The sequence below is a fragment of the Ranitomeya variabilis genome, chromosome 5 (genome assembly GCF_051348905.1).
Source record: "Ranitomeya variabilis isolate aRanVar5 chromosome 5, aRanVar5.hap1, whole genome shotgun sequence".
NCBI lineage: Eukaryota > Metazoa > Chordata > Amphibia > Anura > Dendrobatidae > Ranitomeya > Ranitomeya variabilis.
The window spans coordinates 256,959,591-256,977,521 of NC_135236.1; the positions used below are offsets into that span (position 1 = coordinate 256,959,591).

The 17,931-nt window shown below is 41.5% G+C and overlaps 1 protein-coding gene across 2 annotated transcripts in view; it reads right to left on the bottom strand.

The window, feature by feature from the left end:
• Positions 1-17,931, bottom strand: part of CYP11A1 (cytochrome P450 family 11 subfamily A member 1) — a 78,714-nt gene that overhangs the window by 33,640 nt on the left and 27,143 nt on the right. The window contains exons 1-4 of one of the 2 annotated variants that reach the window (XM_077264111.1): positions 13,480-13,539; positions 11,809-12,008; positions 9,365-9,568; positions 2,574-2,728 (exon numbers count right to left, since the gene is read on the bottom strand). In XM_077264111.1, the coding sequence (XP_077120226.1) occupies positions 2,574-2,728; positions 9,365-9,568; positions 11,809-11,944 (495 nt within the window). In that variant the 5' untranslated portion in view covers positions 11,945-12,008; positions 13,480-13,539. Of the gene's footprint in view, positions 1-2,573; positions 2,729-9,364; positions 9,569-11,808; positions 12,009-13,479; positions 13,540-17,931 lie in introns of those variants that run through there. The other variant, XM_077264110.1, reaches the window with a different exon arrangement.

Here is a 17,931-nt window from a genome sequence, read left to right on the forward strand (position 1 = left end):
TGCCTTCCAGCATGCCAGGACCCTTAATCAGGATGCTCTTCTTACATCGCGCCCCCGTTCACAGGACTCTTCAGTAAGGTTCATTACTGAACACAGCACAAATTGGAACCAGGTGAGAGACATTTTAAATCAGAATTGGGACATCCTAACCTCGGATGCCCAAACATCTTCTTGTGTCGGTTCCAGACCTCTCATGACGGCAAGAAGGGCCCCCAATTTGCGGGATATTGTCACGAGAAGTCATTTTTCACGCCCGGTAACTAGGCTTAATCGGGGGATTCGCCTCAGGGGTTCGTTCCCCTGCGGTGGATGTAATGTATGTCCATACATGCTTCCAACTAGAGATTCCTTTATTAATCCTGGGGATAATGGGGAGCATTCTCTTTATCATTATATCAATTGCAAAACAAGCTTTGTCATTTATGCTATTGTGTGCCCATGTCAGAAAATATATGTAGGGCAGACATCACAGGAGCTGAGGAAACGGGCACAAAAACATCTCTCAACTATTAATTTGGCCCATTCAGACTCCAAGAAGGGCAAAATGTTAACACCAATAGCGGCACATTATTTGAGGATGCATGGGGGTAAACCCTCTAACACTCATTTTTTTTGGCCTGCAGAGAATCCAGGGTAATGAAAGGGGCGGTAGTCGGCACAGACTGCTATTACAACATGAAGCCCGCTGGATTTTCAGGCTAAAATCTATCTCTCTGTTGGGCCTAAATGAGGAGCTTCTGTATACTGGCTTCCTGGGACAGGATTAAAGACTGCGGACACTTATATGGCACGCTTGATTGGAGTAAGAAACTACCTGCATCTAATTTTTCTGGACTAGAACTGAGATTCCGAGACATGTGTATGGCACATTGGGATTGGATCAAGGAATTTACTATATGGACGGAACCGGAAGGCTTGATCTGGATTTTGATAAAACATCATAAAAGAATGGAGAAGCATTTGAGAAATATGAACATTTGATTTTATTGGTCCTTTACCTGATTTCTCGGGACATGTTTATATATATCTTGATTATTGTATACATTGTCATATTAATAATAACTCTAACTTTCTCCCTCTTTAATCCAGGCTGGGATTATTTTATCAATATCCCAGGGACATCTATGATTTTGCCCATGGTTCCCTTGTGATATATTTAGTTATATATTTTTATTTTTATATATATATTTTTTTGTTCCATATTTTTGTGTTCCTTTGGGGTCCCACCAGCACCGATTTCATTGATTCCGGGACTCGGTTATCATCTTTTATCCACCTACTGCTTTTTGGCTGCTATTTTCTCAACCCAGGCCCCCCCCCTCTCCCCCCCCCTCCTGTGTGCGGCCGCACACTGCGCTTGCGCCCTTTTCATTCACTATGCTGTTTGCTCTGACAACATACTTCTTAGCAGGGTACTGAATTTGAAGGATCCAGACTCCGGGATTGTTATTATGGGTGCGCACTTCCTCTCTTACGCACTTCCGGCCCGGGGACAGAATCGCCCGGCATGGTGCTTAATGGGAGACATCATTATTCTTATTTAAGGCGGACACATCTCGTGGACATTCATTCCCTGACGAAGCTGCACAGAGGCAGCGATACGCGTGGGATTTCTCCCCACTTCTTCCCCCTGGCGTCCTGCCTCCTGACACTTTGGAGGCTGTCCGGCTTTTTTCCCTTGGCTCTCAGGGTATGTTACTGGGTTCCATCATTGGGGACATTTCAGCGCATTCGTGGGCAGCACAGGTTATATATCATTTTTGTCTTATTTGACCTTGCATCTTCTTTTACTGTGGATTCACTCCCACTACTAGTTACCATTATTGTGCTGCTGCTTTCCTGCGCCACATATATCCCCTGATCCTTCTTGGGCCCATAACCCTTATTACCGGCTTATACTACTCATTCTCCTTTGGGCTGATATTGTCCTTGACTATTTTATTGGGGACGCCCAATTTTTGTCATATTGTCCGAGAGGGAGAATTTATATGTTATATTGTACCTGTTTACCTTGATGTGCCGTAACATGTTATTCCTGTAAACATTATCATGTATTATCTATACAGGTTTGGACCTTATTTCTGGTCATATTGTTTTTCCAGGGGGAAGGGTGGTTGTTCCACTTGGTTTTAATTGTTTTTAATTGATTGATGTGTTTTTGTCTTGGTTTTTTGCTTAATAAAAATTGCTCATATTTTTCTACATTATTTGTTCAATATATTCAGGTGTGCGCTGATTTATGCATAGGCTTTTTTCTTTTCTTTTCATGATCATGCAATTTCTATGCAGTTTTGCAGCACCCTATACAATTCATTTATTCATGTGTATAGGCTTTTTTTTGACAGGCAATTCATACAGGTAGTGCACCTGAGATCTCCTTATTTGTTGCTACTGTATAATGTAACATAAATTTACACTATTTCCTAATAAATTATCTTCTATGTAATTAATAGGACTTATTACTAAAGTTTCTAATTGTATGCACAAAAGAGTGATTTCTTGAGTTCCTAAATTAGAAATCAAGACAGCACTATCTGTTAAAAAACAACAGTATGTAATTTTCAATGTCTCACCGTGTCCACGCCTCCCGCCATCAGTTCAGTAATGCTAGCTTTTATGTCTTCAAGAGGAAGTTGATCCTGAAGAAGGAGACTGGAAAGGACTCCTGAATATGCATTATCTGAGCGATGCCTTAGAGAGCTGTAGATACTCTGTATACAACGATCCGCTGGTAAAGAAGATACTTGTGTTTGTACATAAGTAGGCTCAAATATTTGCAGGACACCAATAAATTATGATGTTTTATGCTATACAAAAAGGGAATAACCTTTGGCGCTCAATCAGTCAACAATATGTTCGATTTTCAAATAGTGGTAGATTTATTAATGAACAGCCGACATGATAGGACAACTCCCTGCTTTGTATCACTGGTGGCACGCCGGCATCCTGCTCCTATAGCATATGGGCTGCTTCCCTCTTATGCCGCAAGGCATTATTTGTACTATGCTGCACTGAACTCACGTTTTACAGACTTCCTTGACAAAGGCTAAGATTGCCCAAAGTTTGGAAAAAATGAGGTCTGTTGTCCTATGATGTCAGCTGTTCATTAATAAAACTATCACTATTTGAAAATCGAACATATTGTTGACTGATTGAGTGCCAAAGGTTATTCCCTTTTTGTATATCGTTTTTTCCTTTGAGCACCACATACTTGACAGAGTGCACCACTTTTGACCTCTTTAGATGTTTTATGCTATAACACAGGGATAATGGTTTGAGAAAGCAACCTTTTCATTATTAAGCTTGTGATAGGCCTGGGCATTAATATAAATATAAAGCCAATTAGCTAGTATGCTCCATGATGTGTTTAGAGTCAGATGCTGCTCCTGCTTCACCCCCAACTACACTCACCGGCCACTTTATTAGGTACACCATGCTAGTAATGGGTTGGACCCCCTTTTGCCTTCAGAACTGCCTCAATTCTTCGTGGCATAGATTCAACAAGGTGCTGGAAGCATTCCTCAGAGATTTTGGTCCATATTGACATGATGGCATCACCCAGTTGCCGCAGATTTGTCGGCTGCACATCCCAAAGATGCTCCATACAAGGCAGGATGGATCCATGCTTTCATGTTGTTTACGCCAAATTCTGACCCTACCATCCGAATGTCGCAGCAGAAATCGAGACTCATCAGACCAAGCAACGTTTTTCCAATCTTCTACTGTCCAATTTCGATGAGCTTGTACAAATTGTAGCCTCAGTTTCCTGTTCTTAGCTGAAAGGAGTGGTACCCGGTGTGGTCTTCTGCTGCTGTAGCCCATCTGCCTCAAAGTTCGATGCACTGTGCGTTCAGAGATGCTCTTAGGCCTACCTTGGTTGTAACGGGTGGCGATTTGAGTCACTGTTGCCTTTCTATCAGCTCAAACCAGTCTGCCCATTCTCCTCTGACCTCTGGCATCAACAAGGCATTTCCGCCCACAGAACTGCCGCTCACTGGATTTTTTTTCTTTTTCGGACCATTCTCTGTAAACCCTAGAGATGGTTGTGCGTGAAAATCCCAGTAGATCAGCAGTTTCTGAAATACTCAGACCAGCCCTTCTGGCACCAACAACCATGCCACGTTCAAAGGCACTCAAATCACCTTTCTTCCCCATACTGATGCTCGGTTTGAACTGCAGGAGATTGTCTTGACCATGTCTACATGCCTAAATGCACTGAGTTGCCGCCATGTGATTGGCTGATTAGAAATTAAGTGTTAACAAGAAGTTGGACAGGTGTACCTAATAAAGTGGCCAGTGAGTGTATATTAAGGCCTGAGAAAAGAGGAGAGAGAACATATCTGACCAAAAAAGTCCCAGTATGTCCGAAGTAGTGAATCAAGGTAGATGTTTGTTTAAATCAGATTTTGAACAAGGATATCAGAACAAAAAAATATTAAAACCAAATAGTATAAAAACAAAGGGTGCACACCCAGAATGAGAGGACAAGTGTCCAAAGTAGATATTCGGAATCAAAGTACAATGTGTCTATAACACTGAAAGAACCGTATAACACATAAAGACAATGCTTCCTGGATAAGTATCAATTGTTACCCTGCAGTGTATCGTAGAGTTAAAAGAATAAAGTGCAAATGAATAAAGGTGTGTGGTTGTGTCAGGTTTATGTAATTTAATAGTGGTGCATGATGTTAACTATTAGACCCATGCTCATATAGGATGCAAGTTGTAATGTGTCAAAATCTGAACAAGATTCCTACAGCATTATTGATACTGATAGAATCGGTATGAACTTACAATTAGTGACTCTTTTACACGGGTGGCGTCCACCCTGACGAGCATTTCAGCTTCCGACTTTATTCTTTTTAATCATCAGCCCCCACTTGACTATGGCTCCTGATCTGGTATCTGATAAGTCTGTTTGGACAATGAACCAGCGACAAAAGTCAGGAGCAGTAAGGACTTGGCTTTGGGCAAGCTGGGTTTTCAACTGGAGGAATGCAGACTCACATTATGGGGTCCAAATGATATTGTGGGCATATCTTTTGGTGCTAAGGTCAGTGAGGGGCTTTGCTACTGTGGAGTAATTGGGGAAAAACTTTCGATAATAGTTTGCGGTCCCCAGAAATGCACGGACCTGTTTTTGGTTGGCTGGGCAGGGCCAATGGGTAATGGCTTCTACTTTTGCTGGTTCTTGATGAATGCATACAATTCCTACCTGATTTCTCAGGTATAGCACCTCAGCCATCCCCATTTGGCACTTGTCGGATCGAATGATAAACTGGGCATTGGCTACCCTCTGCAGGACCTGAGACACATGCTGAAGATGCTCTTCCCAGTTGTTGCTGAAGATAGCAATGTAATCTAGGTAGGCCAGGGCATATTACTGACATCCCTCTAATAACTGGTCTGCCGGTACGTTCTTCATCCCAAATGACATGCTGATGAACTCATACAGGCCACAAGAGGTGATGAATGCGGCCTTCTCTTGAGCCTTTTGGTGAGTGTGATCTGCCAATATCCCTTGCTCAGATCAATGGTAGATAAGAATTGAAATCCTCCTAATTTGTCTAGTAGCTCATCCACCTGAGGCATGGGATAGGCATCTGTAATGGTGACCTCATTGAGTCGCCTATATTCTACACAGAAGTGAGTACTCTTGTTTTTCTTGGGCACCAACACTACACTGGCCCATGGGTTATGGGAAGGAATTATGATACCCATATTCAACACGTCATCCACTTTGGCCTTCATCATTTCCAACATTGGAAGTGTCACCAAGTAGGCAGGTTGTCTGAATTGAATGGCTATCGCTGTGTTGACATGATGCTGGACCAGGGGTGTTTGACCAGGCCAACTTGTGAACAGTGAGCCATATGTTCCTGGCAGTTTCCATTTTGGATTCCATTAATTACTCCGGAATCTGGTCCATATCAGAGTAATCTAAAGGGGGTCAATAAAACTGCTATCTTGGTGACCTCCCTTTCCTCATAAGCTTTTACCCTGTTGATATGATAGGTCCATTCACAAACACCTTCTCGTTCCAAGGCCACGGTGTAGTATCCCCACATTTACTGGTAATAGTAAACGGACCCAGCCACATCACAGCTTGCTTTTGCTTACTGGTACTAGTACTAGAACCTACTGTCCACAAGTAAATTCTCAGAGTCTGGCAGCATGGTTGTAACACCTTTGTTGCCTTTCCTAAGCTACTTCTAAATTCACATGGGCTAAGGCCATGAGGTACCACATCTTTTCCCTAAACTTTTTGTACATAATCCAGAATGGGAACCTCTTCTGTGGTGAAAGTGCCCTTCCAACTCTTTCCAACTCTCTCATACCAGCTCCAAAGTCCCTTGCACTTTTCATTTATACAGCAATTAGAACAGAGAGAACCCAGTAGAATCCTGGGGCACCTCCTGGTAGGTGACGAGGAGCTGCTGCAGGTTTTTCTCCCATTTTCCTCCCTCAGACTCCACATACTGACTAATGAACTGCTTGAGTGTTCTGTTGAAATGCTCACACAACTCATTTGTTTTGAGGTGGTAAGGGGTGGTACGTATGGGTTGAACCCCATGTTTATCCAAGAGGGTCTGAATCAGCTCACTTTGGAACTGGGCCCCCTAGTTGGTCAATACACCATGCGGAAACCCTACTCGACTAAAGATGTCCAGTAGAGCTTGAGCCACGTGCTCCGCATCGATGTATGACGGGGCAACTGCCTCTGGGTAGCAAGTGGCAAAATTGATCAGGGTAAGGATGAACCTCTTTCTTTTGTGGCTGGGGACAGCTAAAGGGCCTAATATATCAATTGTAACCCTCTGGAACAGTTCATCTATCAAGGGCATGGGTTGGAGAGGGGCATGACAAGGTGGTCCCCAATCTGTTGACACGGTGGATAAGAGGCTATGTATTTCCGCACCTCAAGTGACCCTTGGCCAAATCAAACTACGCCACAGACTGACCCAGGTGTTTTTGATCCCCAAGTGCCCAGCTGCAGCAACGTCATGTGTCAGGCGCAGGAGTTGGGGTCGGTACTGCTGGAGTACTGTGAGTTGTTGGACACAGGTCTAGGGTTTCTCTTGCCAGCATGCATTTTGTTCCTGATATAAGAGTCCCTTCTCCCATCTATATACCTCCCCTGGTTTCTTTCCCTAGGTCGGGAGCCATACTGCGGACAAGCTCTAGGGTGGGGTCCATGAGCTGGGCTTCCCTAAACTACTTGCAGTCTATCTCCCCCCAGTCAATGGTAACAGTCTGGTCAGGTTGGCTTGTAGGTTATCCTCGGGAGGGGTGGCAGAAGGATCCACATCAGGGTGTTGCTTGGCTTGGTTACCGGTGATGAAAGACAAATTGGCTGAACAGTCCATGGCCTAGGTCATTCCCCAAAATAACAGGAGCGGGGAGACCATCCATGAGTCACACTTTGACCTCTCCTTGGTCACTACCCCAGTCCAACTGCACACGTTCTAGAGGGATGTCAGAGCGCTGACCTCCAGCCAGGGAGATGGTCACTTGGGGACCTGATAAATAGTGTAAACTCATCGGTCAATCGGGCTGCTTGGTCTGCGGTGTTGAGCTTCCGATCGGCCACCCACTCTTGGTTACCTGGGGGAATTTTCTCCATATGTTGCTCAAGCATGATCATGTCATATAGGGCAGCCGTGGAGTGGGCAGCCCTACAGTCGAGCCAGCTGTTCCAGTGCCGTTTGAGTTGACTGCCAAATTCTACATTGAAAGGCCCCTGGTAAGACAATATCCAGAATTTGGTGCAGACAGTCCTGAGGCCCAAATGACCTGACAGCATTGCTAGCCAGGCCAGTCAAACTAGTCCACATGTATTTAGCCCCATCAGCTGTATGTAACTAGTGCATCAACATCAGGGTCTCAAAACCTTGCAGATGTTCATCGACTTCGGTGTCGGACTCATTAAACACTGGCACATCTCTGTAGCAAGATAAGTCCCTTGGTGGGGGACTATCATGGTAGTAGGGTTGGTGCTGATGGCAAGGGTACTGGAACTCTCAAAACTGATTCCATAAAACAAGCCCTTTCCCAATTTGAGGCTCCAAGCTCCACTGTGACCAACAACTCCTGGATTTGGGCTGCTTGGGACTGGGTTTATTCCAGACTGCCAGTGGATCCTAGCTCTGGCAAGCAGCTTAATTCCTCTAGGTCCATCTCAGCTGAGTTTTCATCATCCTCCACAATGGGCATCCCAATGGACCAATTCCTGGATCAAATCTGACCAAGTGTCAGTGACCCAGTATGCTGGGTCTGTCTGTATGCCTCCCTGGTTATGGAGCCCTTGGATGGTGTATATGAACATCAGTTTCCTGCATGTTCCCTAGATCAGCCAAGCTGAGTAGTATCCCTCTGCTGCCACCAAGTGAGAAGACATGAGAGTCAGTGGGTGCTCTTGTCCGTTGGCCTGATTGTCTTTAAAAAGACCGCATGGACCAGGACTCACCCCACTGAATGTCCGCACTCCTTCTCTGTGGGCATATTACTGCTCAAACAATACAAGGTGAGGGTAACAAGGTGTGGCAATACTTTATTGAACTATCAACAGACATTGCATATAGTCCCAGCAAATACATAAGATGGTGCAAATGACAGAGTCTCACCTTTATGCTGGCTTGCCAGGATTAGAGCAGATGCAACTTCCGGGCATCCAGGGCCTACTACCCCAACCAGTAGCACCCTGCTTTTGGCAGGAACCCACAGAGAAAAGGTAGTGGCAAGTTACATGGACTAATGCAATAGGTAATCAGCAGGCATGCACCAAATTAACAATCACCAATTGTTCAATTATCCTGTGCCTTTGTTCCCCAAGGATAGCAGAACAATAAGATGTAAGAGCTGATACAATAGGTAAACAGACGCCATTCAACAAACATCAATTCAATCTCCAACAAGAGTCAACGTTCAGACTCATATGAATAATAACTCATGTTTATGGGCCTACTGAAATAATACATCTGGCATAATTAAGAAGAAATGTTGTGTCAACACGCATGCATGTCTTTTTTTGCATTATGCACTCTGCAGTATGGGTTTTAACTGTTAAATTGATGGCCGATAACCAAAATATGTAGCCTCACCCTAACTCATTGATTACAATCGGTAATACATTTGCTGTGATTTCTCAAAGGAAAAAAATATTCTGCTGTGGTTCTCATGCTTTTTTTGTGTAAAAAATACTGGAAAACATTGGGAAAAAAACAGAAAAAAGCAAAATTGCATGAGTAAATAGAGGTACAAGGTATAAAGTGCTCATTCACTCATATGTGTGGGTATTATTACTGAGGAATATTTAGAAAACACACTGTATAGAGTATTATTAGCTCTATGCACATCCACGTACCATGGTTGAAGATGGAATCCCAGGCCTGCACATGGTTTTTCCAAATGGAAGAGTTGAGTAACCTCAGGAGACGTGGAGGAAGGTAAAGCATGGGGCTGGTGGTGTGGAACATGACAGTTACTGAATCTATGAATTCTTGAGATTCGGGATTTATGTAATCTTGTAGAAGACCAAGACGTTGTCCATAAAGTACATAGCAGACAGCTGTAAGAAGAGTCAGATCATATCAATTATTGCACATTTTTGTGCTAATATCCACACATTTGTATACTTTTCAGCTATTACAGAGAACGACTAAATACAAATTTGACACCAGGATGGGCTGTGTATATTAAGGCCACAGTATCACACGTATAAATGTACTCATTAAAGGTCATCATGTATACCGTATGGATTGCAATGATAAAACTGCCTGATGCACATGTGGGTACAACCAGTTATTAAATTTCACTTTACAGTAATAAGGGTGTTGCCTATTTTTTTTCCATAAATGAATTTAGGAATAAATCCAACCATTGCAAATCCTAACATTACATTTTGTTAAGAATTAGAAAAAGTAGAAAGCATTCAGTGTGGCAGACAATCAATAGTGACATATAAAAAAGGAGTGAAATACTGACTCACAGCACTGTACTGACCTATGATAATACATTTTAATATTTTGATGCAAATTACTGATCATTAAGATTTGATAAAATTCATAGGTGCTATGGTAATGATGGTGATGACCGTTTTTCACTGTATGATAAGTATGATTTCACACATAGTGTTTTTTGGGAAAAAAAAAAATCTATATATTCATTGCAGCACCCAGTGGGATTTTTTTGGCCATTTTTGCATCTTTTAAAGCACTATATTCTGATAATAGCTATAAATCAATGGTAAAAATAAAACTCCCCACAAAGTATAATTTTCTGAAATGTTATAACCTTTTGGTGATGTAAAAAATGTCTAGAAAAAATATTGTAAAAACACATGAAAACAAATAACATAACATAAAAGTATTCACGAATGAAGACTTTATGTAGTTTTGTAGCAACTTGTTGCTTTATTTTAAAGTATCAGTGTTGTTTCACTAAAATCAGGCTTCACTGATGGTCAATGCAATAATAACAAAATTGAAAAGTACTTTATTTACCAGAAATTTAATTTTTTTGCCCTAAAGAATCAGTCAGTTTTCTGGCCACTAAGTATCTCCTTTCTGTTTAACGTGCTGCTGACCACTGCCTGTTGTCAAGTGCAATCTGTCTGTAAGGCCATGTTCACAAGCTCAGTATTTGGTTAATATTTATATAATTATTTGTAAACCAAAACCAGGAGTGTAACAATCAGAGGAAATAAAACATGGAACGTTTGTGGTCCATATCCGCTCTGCCAGCCTGTGAAGAAACGTGGGATTCCAGAAGTATTATAAAAGAATGGTTTATTTTATTTTTCTGCGAGTTTCAAAGCGTAACCCACTACTTCAGGAAATATTTTTATTTTATAATACTTATGGCATCTGACGTTTCTTCACAAGCTGGCAGTGCAGATATGGACCACAAACATTCTATGTTTTATTTGCTTTTCTGATGAAGCCACCCCCGTTGATCCGCAGCAGCCTTTCAACCCTGGATCGGGTCAGCATATATCGGTACAATTTCTGATATGTATGAACCAGATAAGACCCTATCCTTGTGCTATTTTATACTGATGAGAAATACTGACCAAACACTGAACGTGAACGTGGTCTTACAGAGACATGTATGAATGAATATGAATGTCAAACAGCACATATTCATAAGAGAGGACCAGGTTTGAGACAGGCAAGCCATTAGACAAAGACAGGATCGATACATGCTGGGAAAGAAGGAAAGGAAGTTCAAGCACCTATTGTGCTGGAGGAATGTGATAAAGAACTGCTCACTGAATAATAGTTGTGGGCAATTTCCAAAACAAGAGAATCAGAACATTTCTTGATATAATTGGATGGGTATATAGGCTGAAAACAGCTTTATCTAATTGTTTTAACAAGATGGAATATAAGAGCAACAAGATCATGGTTTTATTTTGGCTTTGAATGAAAAGACACTTTAAAAGTGTGGTCATTTTATTTGTATATAGATCACATTGTTTCTATTAGTTACTAAGGAAAAAACATGTCAACCTATAACATCTGTTTCATATGACCATTAACAACATGCTGGAAACTTTTTCCGTAGTTATATTCTCTTATAGTCATTTTTTTTTTGCATTTTCTAAAATGTTAATTTGTTGGTCACCAGTAAACCAAAATAGGCAGAAAAATGCCACCTTAATAGAGTTGTATGAAAAGTCATTTCCTACCTCTGTATGAGCATAAATTGTCAATGCATTAAAAAGGCCAAGTCCAGTGAGTACTCAAAGGGTAAATGAGATGTACTGTATGTGGAGAACACAGTATTGTTCTTGTACTTAGTACTTACACTCCAAAGCAAACCGAAAGAGCTCATTGGTCAGATCAGCTGTCCATTTCCCCCGACCACCTCTTTCCACCTGAGTGTAAACTCTACGAACAAAGTCCTGTCCAACATTGTCCAAGAGAGGCAAAAAACGATTCATCCCTGCTACAGAGAGGACCTCGCGATTCAGTATCAGTCTTTGGCATCGCCATTCTTCCCCAGACCTAAAAGACTATCGTAATTAGTATATTCTCCATGTGCGACAAATACAGTTTTATAAAGGTCGGTACTTCAGAATAGTATACTAACACATTTTATGTTATATTTAGGTTTTATAATCAACAACACCTATTACACTAATTTTTTTTGCCTCCTTGAAAGAAAATATATATTTTTTCTTTCTGTCCACTAAGTTATTACTAACCTAACAGTATATGTTACACAATAGTCATAGTCTAATAATAGCAAAAGGAACAATGTTGGAATCATCATAATAGAAAAATGGAAGAAATATATATATATATATATATATATATATATATATATATATATATATATATATATCACGTAACTCATATATTCCTGAAAAATCTCCATACTGATGCAGAATGGTGTCTTATTGACATGTGTGGTCATTATACAGTATATAAAGACTAGCTATTGAACCCGTTCTATGCCCGGGTGGCGAGCATTTATATTGGTATATGGTCCCCGACCTGACATGTGCTGCTCCCATCCTGCGCCCCCATTTTGTGATGTGGTGCTGTCATCCTGCTCCCATATTTTGTAATGTGCTGCTGCCATCCTATGTCCCCATCCTGCCATGCGCTGCTGCCATCCTACGTCCTCATCCTGCCATGTGCTGCTGCCATCCTGCGCCCCCATTCTGTCATGTGCTGCTGCCATCCTACGTCCCCATCCTGCCATATGCTGCTGCCATCCTATGTCCCCATCCTGCCATGTGCTGCTGCCATCCTACGTCCCCATCCTGCCATGTGCTGCTGCCATCCTACGTCCCCATCCTGTCATGTGCTGCTGCCATCCTGAGCCCCCATCCTGTCATGTGCTGCTGCCATCCTACGTCCCCATCCTACCATGTGCTGCTGCCATCCTACGTCCCATCCTGCCATGTGCTGCTCCCATCCTGCGCCCCCGTTTTAGAAAGTTACTTGGTAGCTTTGCTGACGTATTGTATAGTGTAGATATTCTTACACATGCTCCTGATATCTGTAACGTAATCATTAATGTGGGCGGAAATGCCGCGACATCATGAGAGGGTGGGATTGTGACGCAGTATATAAAAATACTACAAAATCAATAAAGTATACTTGTCTGACTGTGTCCATTCAGTGCTGATTATATCAGGAAGAATAATAAGTTCCATATGTCAATTTATTGACTTCTTCAGGTGTTCCTATCATTCAGTAGATCTAGCGCATTGATAATACCGAGCCTCTATTAAATACAGTGGTGGAGTGTTAATGTCTATGACTTTGTCTGAGTAGACTGTACCATACAATGTATGGACTCTACGAGCATGGACTGTGAGTGTGAGGTAACATAAATAACTTCTAAAAAATACCTTTTATTAGTGTTACATTAAAATAAGGGATATTCCCAAACAGACACAACAATAAATAATGTGTAAATAAATCAAATAGAAAAAGAGATACTAACAGCACCCTAGTGAAGTACCTGTTCTATATTCCTGCCTGTTAGTGGAGGTTGACACCCTAAATCCCATGCCAGTGGCACCCCCGCTCCTCGGCGGATGTCCCTAATGTCCCTATTTCGCCCTACATAAAAAGAAAAAGGCAGGAAATGAGATAGGCGAGCAGGTACTGACTCCTATAACCCCAAAATGGACTGCAAAATTACAGTCCCTGAGAAAGAGAACCGTGCGCACCACTATATGAGGTGCCAGGGTAGGCTCCAACACCGTTATCAATAATAAGAAGAAACCCGGCACTCAACTTAGAAGTGATCAATCTGGTAATTTAATATTTTATTATTTAATATTAATAATATTTTATTACCAGATTGATCACTTCTAAGTTGAGTGCCGGGTTTCTTCTTATTATTATTATGCAAAATTACAGTTGACCTTAGGGATTGGTGTCTTATTATTGGTGACCACTAGTGATGAGCGAGTATACTCGTTGCTCATTGTGTCCGCCGAGTATTTTTTAGTGCTCGGAGATTTCGTTTTCTTGCCACAGCTGAATGATTTACATCTGTTAGCCAGCTTGATTATGGGGGGGGGGGGGGGGGGATTTCCTAGTAACCAGGCAACCCCCAGATGTACTTATGCTGGCTAACAGATGTAAATCATTCAGCTGCGGCAAAGAAAACGAAATCTCAGAGCACTAAAAAATACTCGGAGGACACCTGAGCGTGCTCGTGAAATCTCGAGCAACGAGTATACTCGCTCATCACTAGTAACCACCAAACCACTGACAATTAATCAAAGAGGGGTGATAGACACTTATATAGATGCTGTGTCAAACCATTCAAAATATACCTACCAGCTGGGGAAGTGTCTAATTGTCTCAAATAAAGTAAAATCTGGATGGTTTGACCATTTTGCCCTAGCATTACCTATTAGGATGGCTCCTGCCTGGCATCAGACATCAAACATCAACATGACCTGACATCCTTAGCAAAGCCTCCTAATGAGCAAAAAGGTGAAACGCGTAGAGGCAGTCTAATCTACCCTCATCAATTACCAACTATCTACAATCTCGATGAGTGCCATCTTACTGATCTCTTTTGGTTCACTTGTTACCCTGGCTACTTATTTGTCTATGTATTCTCCCTGAGAATTGTCAAGATATCTAATTGTTGATGTATCTGTTGGATATACATACCCTAACCAACACATGAATATATCAGGTGTGGTCAGTGGTGGGACAATATATACATCTGGAGTAGCTGACCTTTTTTGACAATAGGGTATGCTCCTGGCATGGCCATTGATCTGGTATCTAATAGATACTGTAATGAGGGCTGACTAGGATAACGAGGAATAGCCCACATTGAGCGGGGGTGCCATGTCGCCTGCATTTTAGGGTGCCAACTTCCGCAGCCAGGCACGAGCCAGCCTAATAGGTAATATCAGGGCGAGATGGTCAAACATCCAGATTTGACTTTATATGAGACAATTAGACCCTTCCCCAACTGTTGAAACCCTTAATGGTCACTGCGGGTGAGTATATTTTGAATGCTTTGACACAGCTTCTATATAAGTGTCTATCACGCCTCATTGATTAATTGTCAGTGGTTTAGTGGTCACCAATAATAATACACCAATCCATAACATCGACTGTGAATTTGCAGTCCATTTTGGGGTTATAGGAGTCAGTACCTGCTCGCCTATCTCATTTCCTGTCTTTTACTTCTTATGTAGGGCAGAATAGGGACATTAGGGACAGCCACCGAGGAGCGGGGGCGCCACAGGCGTGGGATATAGGTGCCAACCTCCGCTGACAGGCAGGAATATAGAACAGGTACTTCACTAGGGTGCTGTTAGTATCTCTTTTCTATTTGATTTATTTACACATCATTTAATGTTGTGTCTGTTTGGAAATATCCCCAATAATAAAAATATTTTAATGTAATATTAATAAAATGTATTTTTTAGAGGTCATTTATGTTAGCTGATTTGATCTAGACCTCTGGCTTCAGATCCATTTTCTATTTCAAGTATGGACAGTGACCAGATACATTGGTCATGCAAAAGGTGGTGCACAACAGACCAACACCTAATTTAAAAAAAATGAAAAATTTCTAATTAAAAGAAATATCCTAGTCCTTCCTGTCATAGCAGTGTGTAGAGTGTAGATAAACCACATAGAACTTCCAAGAAGGAAGCCACAGCATAATCCTAAAGCACGCATGAAATCCAAGAAGGGATAGGCAGCGTTTTACTTTCACTTGTGATGTAAATGGTTAAGATGAGAGAAGTCATAATTTAGATAAGACGGGCACCAAGCAAATAGTTTATGACGTGAAATGTTATGTTCTGTTGTGCCCTTGCCCTAACTAAAGGACCAAGGAGAAGTGTGGCAACATGACATTGACAGTACAATGAGTAATGGTTATGATGATGGATGGACCTTGGAGTCTTGCAGAATAACAGGATTATTCCAGTGATTTTTCACACTCCAAAATTGACTCTTACTGGAAATATAGTCGTTTCCAGCATATATACCAGTTTGTCATATCCATGACTGACATACAGTAAAGACAGATATTACTTTAAATAACTACTTTAATGACCATGATTTTCATGTTTTATTACACATAATCCCAAGGCTGCACATGGTTTTAAAGGGTCATCATTTAATTATTGCATGAGTGTCGTTACTGCATGGGTGTAGCTATGGGGATTGGCGAGATTATGCTGTGGGTTCACTGTGCCAATGGAGCTATCACTTTGCCATGAATATATTATTTAGCAATAAATCTAAGGCATCAAATTTACAATTTATTCCAGGTGAAGTAAAGCTTAGCATGGAAGAGGTTACTGGATTTAGTGGCCTTCTTCTGCCAAAATGACTATTTTCAGTCGAATTAACTTTTTCTGTTCTCCTATCACAATTGAATAATTCTTCCTTACAAAATAAAATTCACAATATTCACTACATAGCTGGGTGAATGGACCCAATGTGTGCTTAGCAAGAAATGCTCACGACTCATCAGGATTCTCTAAATAGTTTTTGCTCTGTTCTGTGACCCTACAAATATAACTTCCCTGCACTTTGAAGAATAACTGGGAGCACTTGACCAAAAGAAGAACAATTAGAACACAAAGGGACGTTTAGACTTTGTAGGTTGTACAATCAGTCTTCATAAGCAGCCCTCAAGGTCTGCTGGGTGAGAACTTGCCTTTATAATGTAGGTCATGGAAAAAATACAGAAGGAAACAGTGACACTCAGTGGTTCCAGCTGAGATCTTGAGAAAATTAGAATCCTGCATTCTTTGGGATAAATTGTGCAAGAGAATTAACTGTGCAAGTATGATTTACGTATGTCACTAAATCTCTCTAGAAGCTCAAGACTATTTATAACATTTATCATTTAGAAAGCAAGGATCAGACTTGCCATCCGTGTGCTGCACTTGTTTTTCATGGACCCATAGACTTGTATTGGCCCTTTTCATCCATGATAACGAGAAAAAAGAGACATGTCTCCAACTCCGTGTATTTTGCATGGACACTGTAGCACCATAGATTATAATTGATATGTGTTATATGCGTTAAAAAAGTTGGATACAACACGTGCATTCAACACGGAATGAGGCCTTATAATGACATATGCAAAAATGGTAAAACAGAAATATACAGTAGTGCTTGAGCTGAAATCTTACATATGAAGTGTCACACAATAGCATTCAATATTTAATAAAGACCCGTCACTAGGTCATAACTGGACAGTTTTTGATCTTGTTATATATTTCTTTATTATTATCTTTTTTGTTTTAAAATCCGTCTTATTGTTCCAAAGATATTGGCTTTTTCTTCAGTGCTAATGCATGGGGTCTTTAGCAAGGAGGTGGTGCTCACAGTGTAATCATGTAGTACCACCTAAAGACATGCCCCCAGATATTCTTATGAGCCATGCCCCCTTTGTAAAGACTATCAAAATTAACATGAAATAAAAAGGCCCATATCTCTGAAACCGTATGGCAGAAAAAACAAAACAGAAAATGAACACTCAGTGGAGCATTGGGAATAAAATAAATGCAAAAACTAGCCATTTTTGACCTGGCAACAGGTCATCATTAACCCCTTACCGATCTCCGCCGTACTATTACTGTGGAGGTCGGATCCCCTGCTTTGATGTGGGCCCTGGCACTGAGCCCACCTCAAAGCCGGGAGATGTCAGCTGTTTTGAACAGCTGACATGTGCCCGGAATAGCGGTGAGTGAAATCGCGATTGACCAGCCGCTATTAACCTGTTAAATGCCACTGTCAAACGCTGACAGCGGCATTTAACTGGCGCTTCCGGCCATCGGGCCAGAAATGAGCGCATCACCGACCCCCGTCACATGATCGGGAGTCAGCGATGCATCTGCATAGTAACCATAGATGTCCTTGAGACCTCTATGGTTGCTGATGCCGGATTGCTATGAGCGCCACCCTGTGG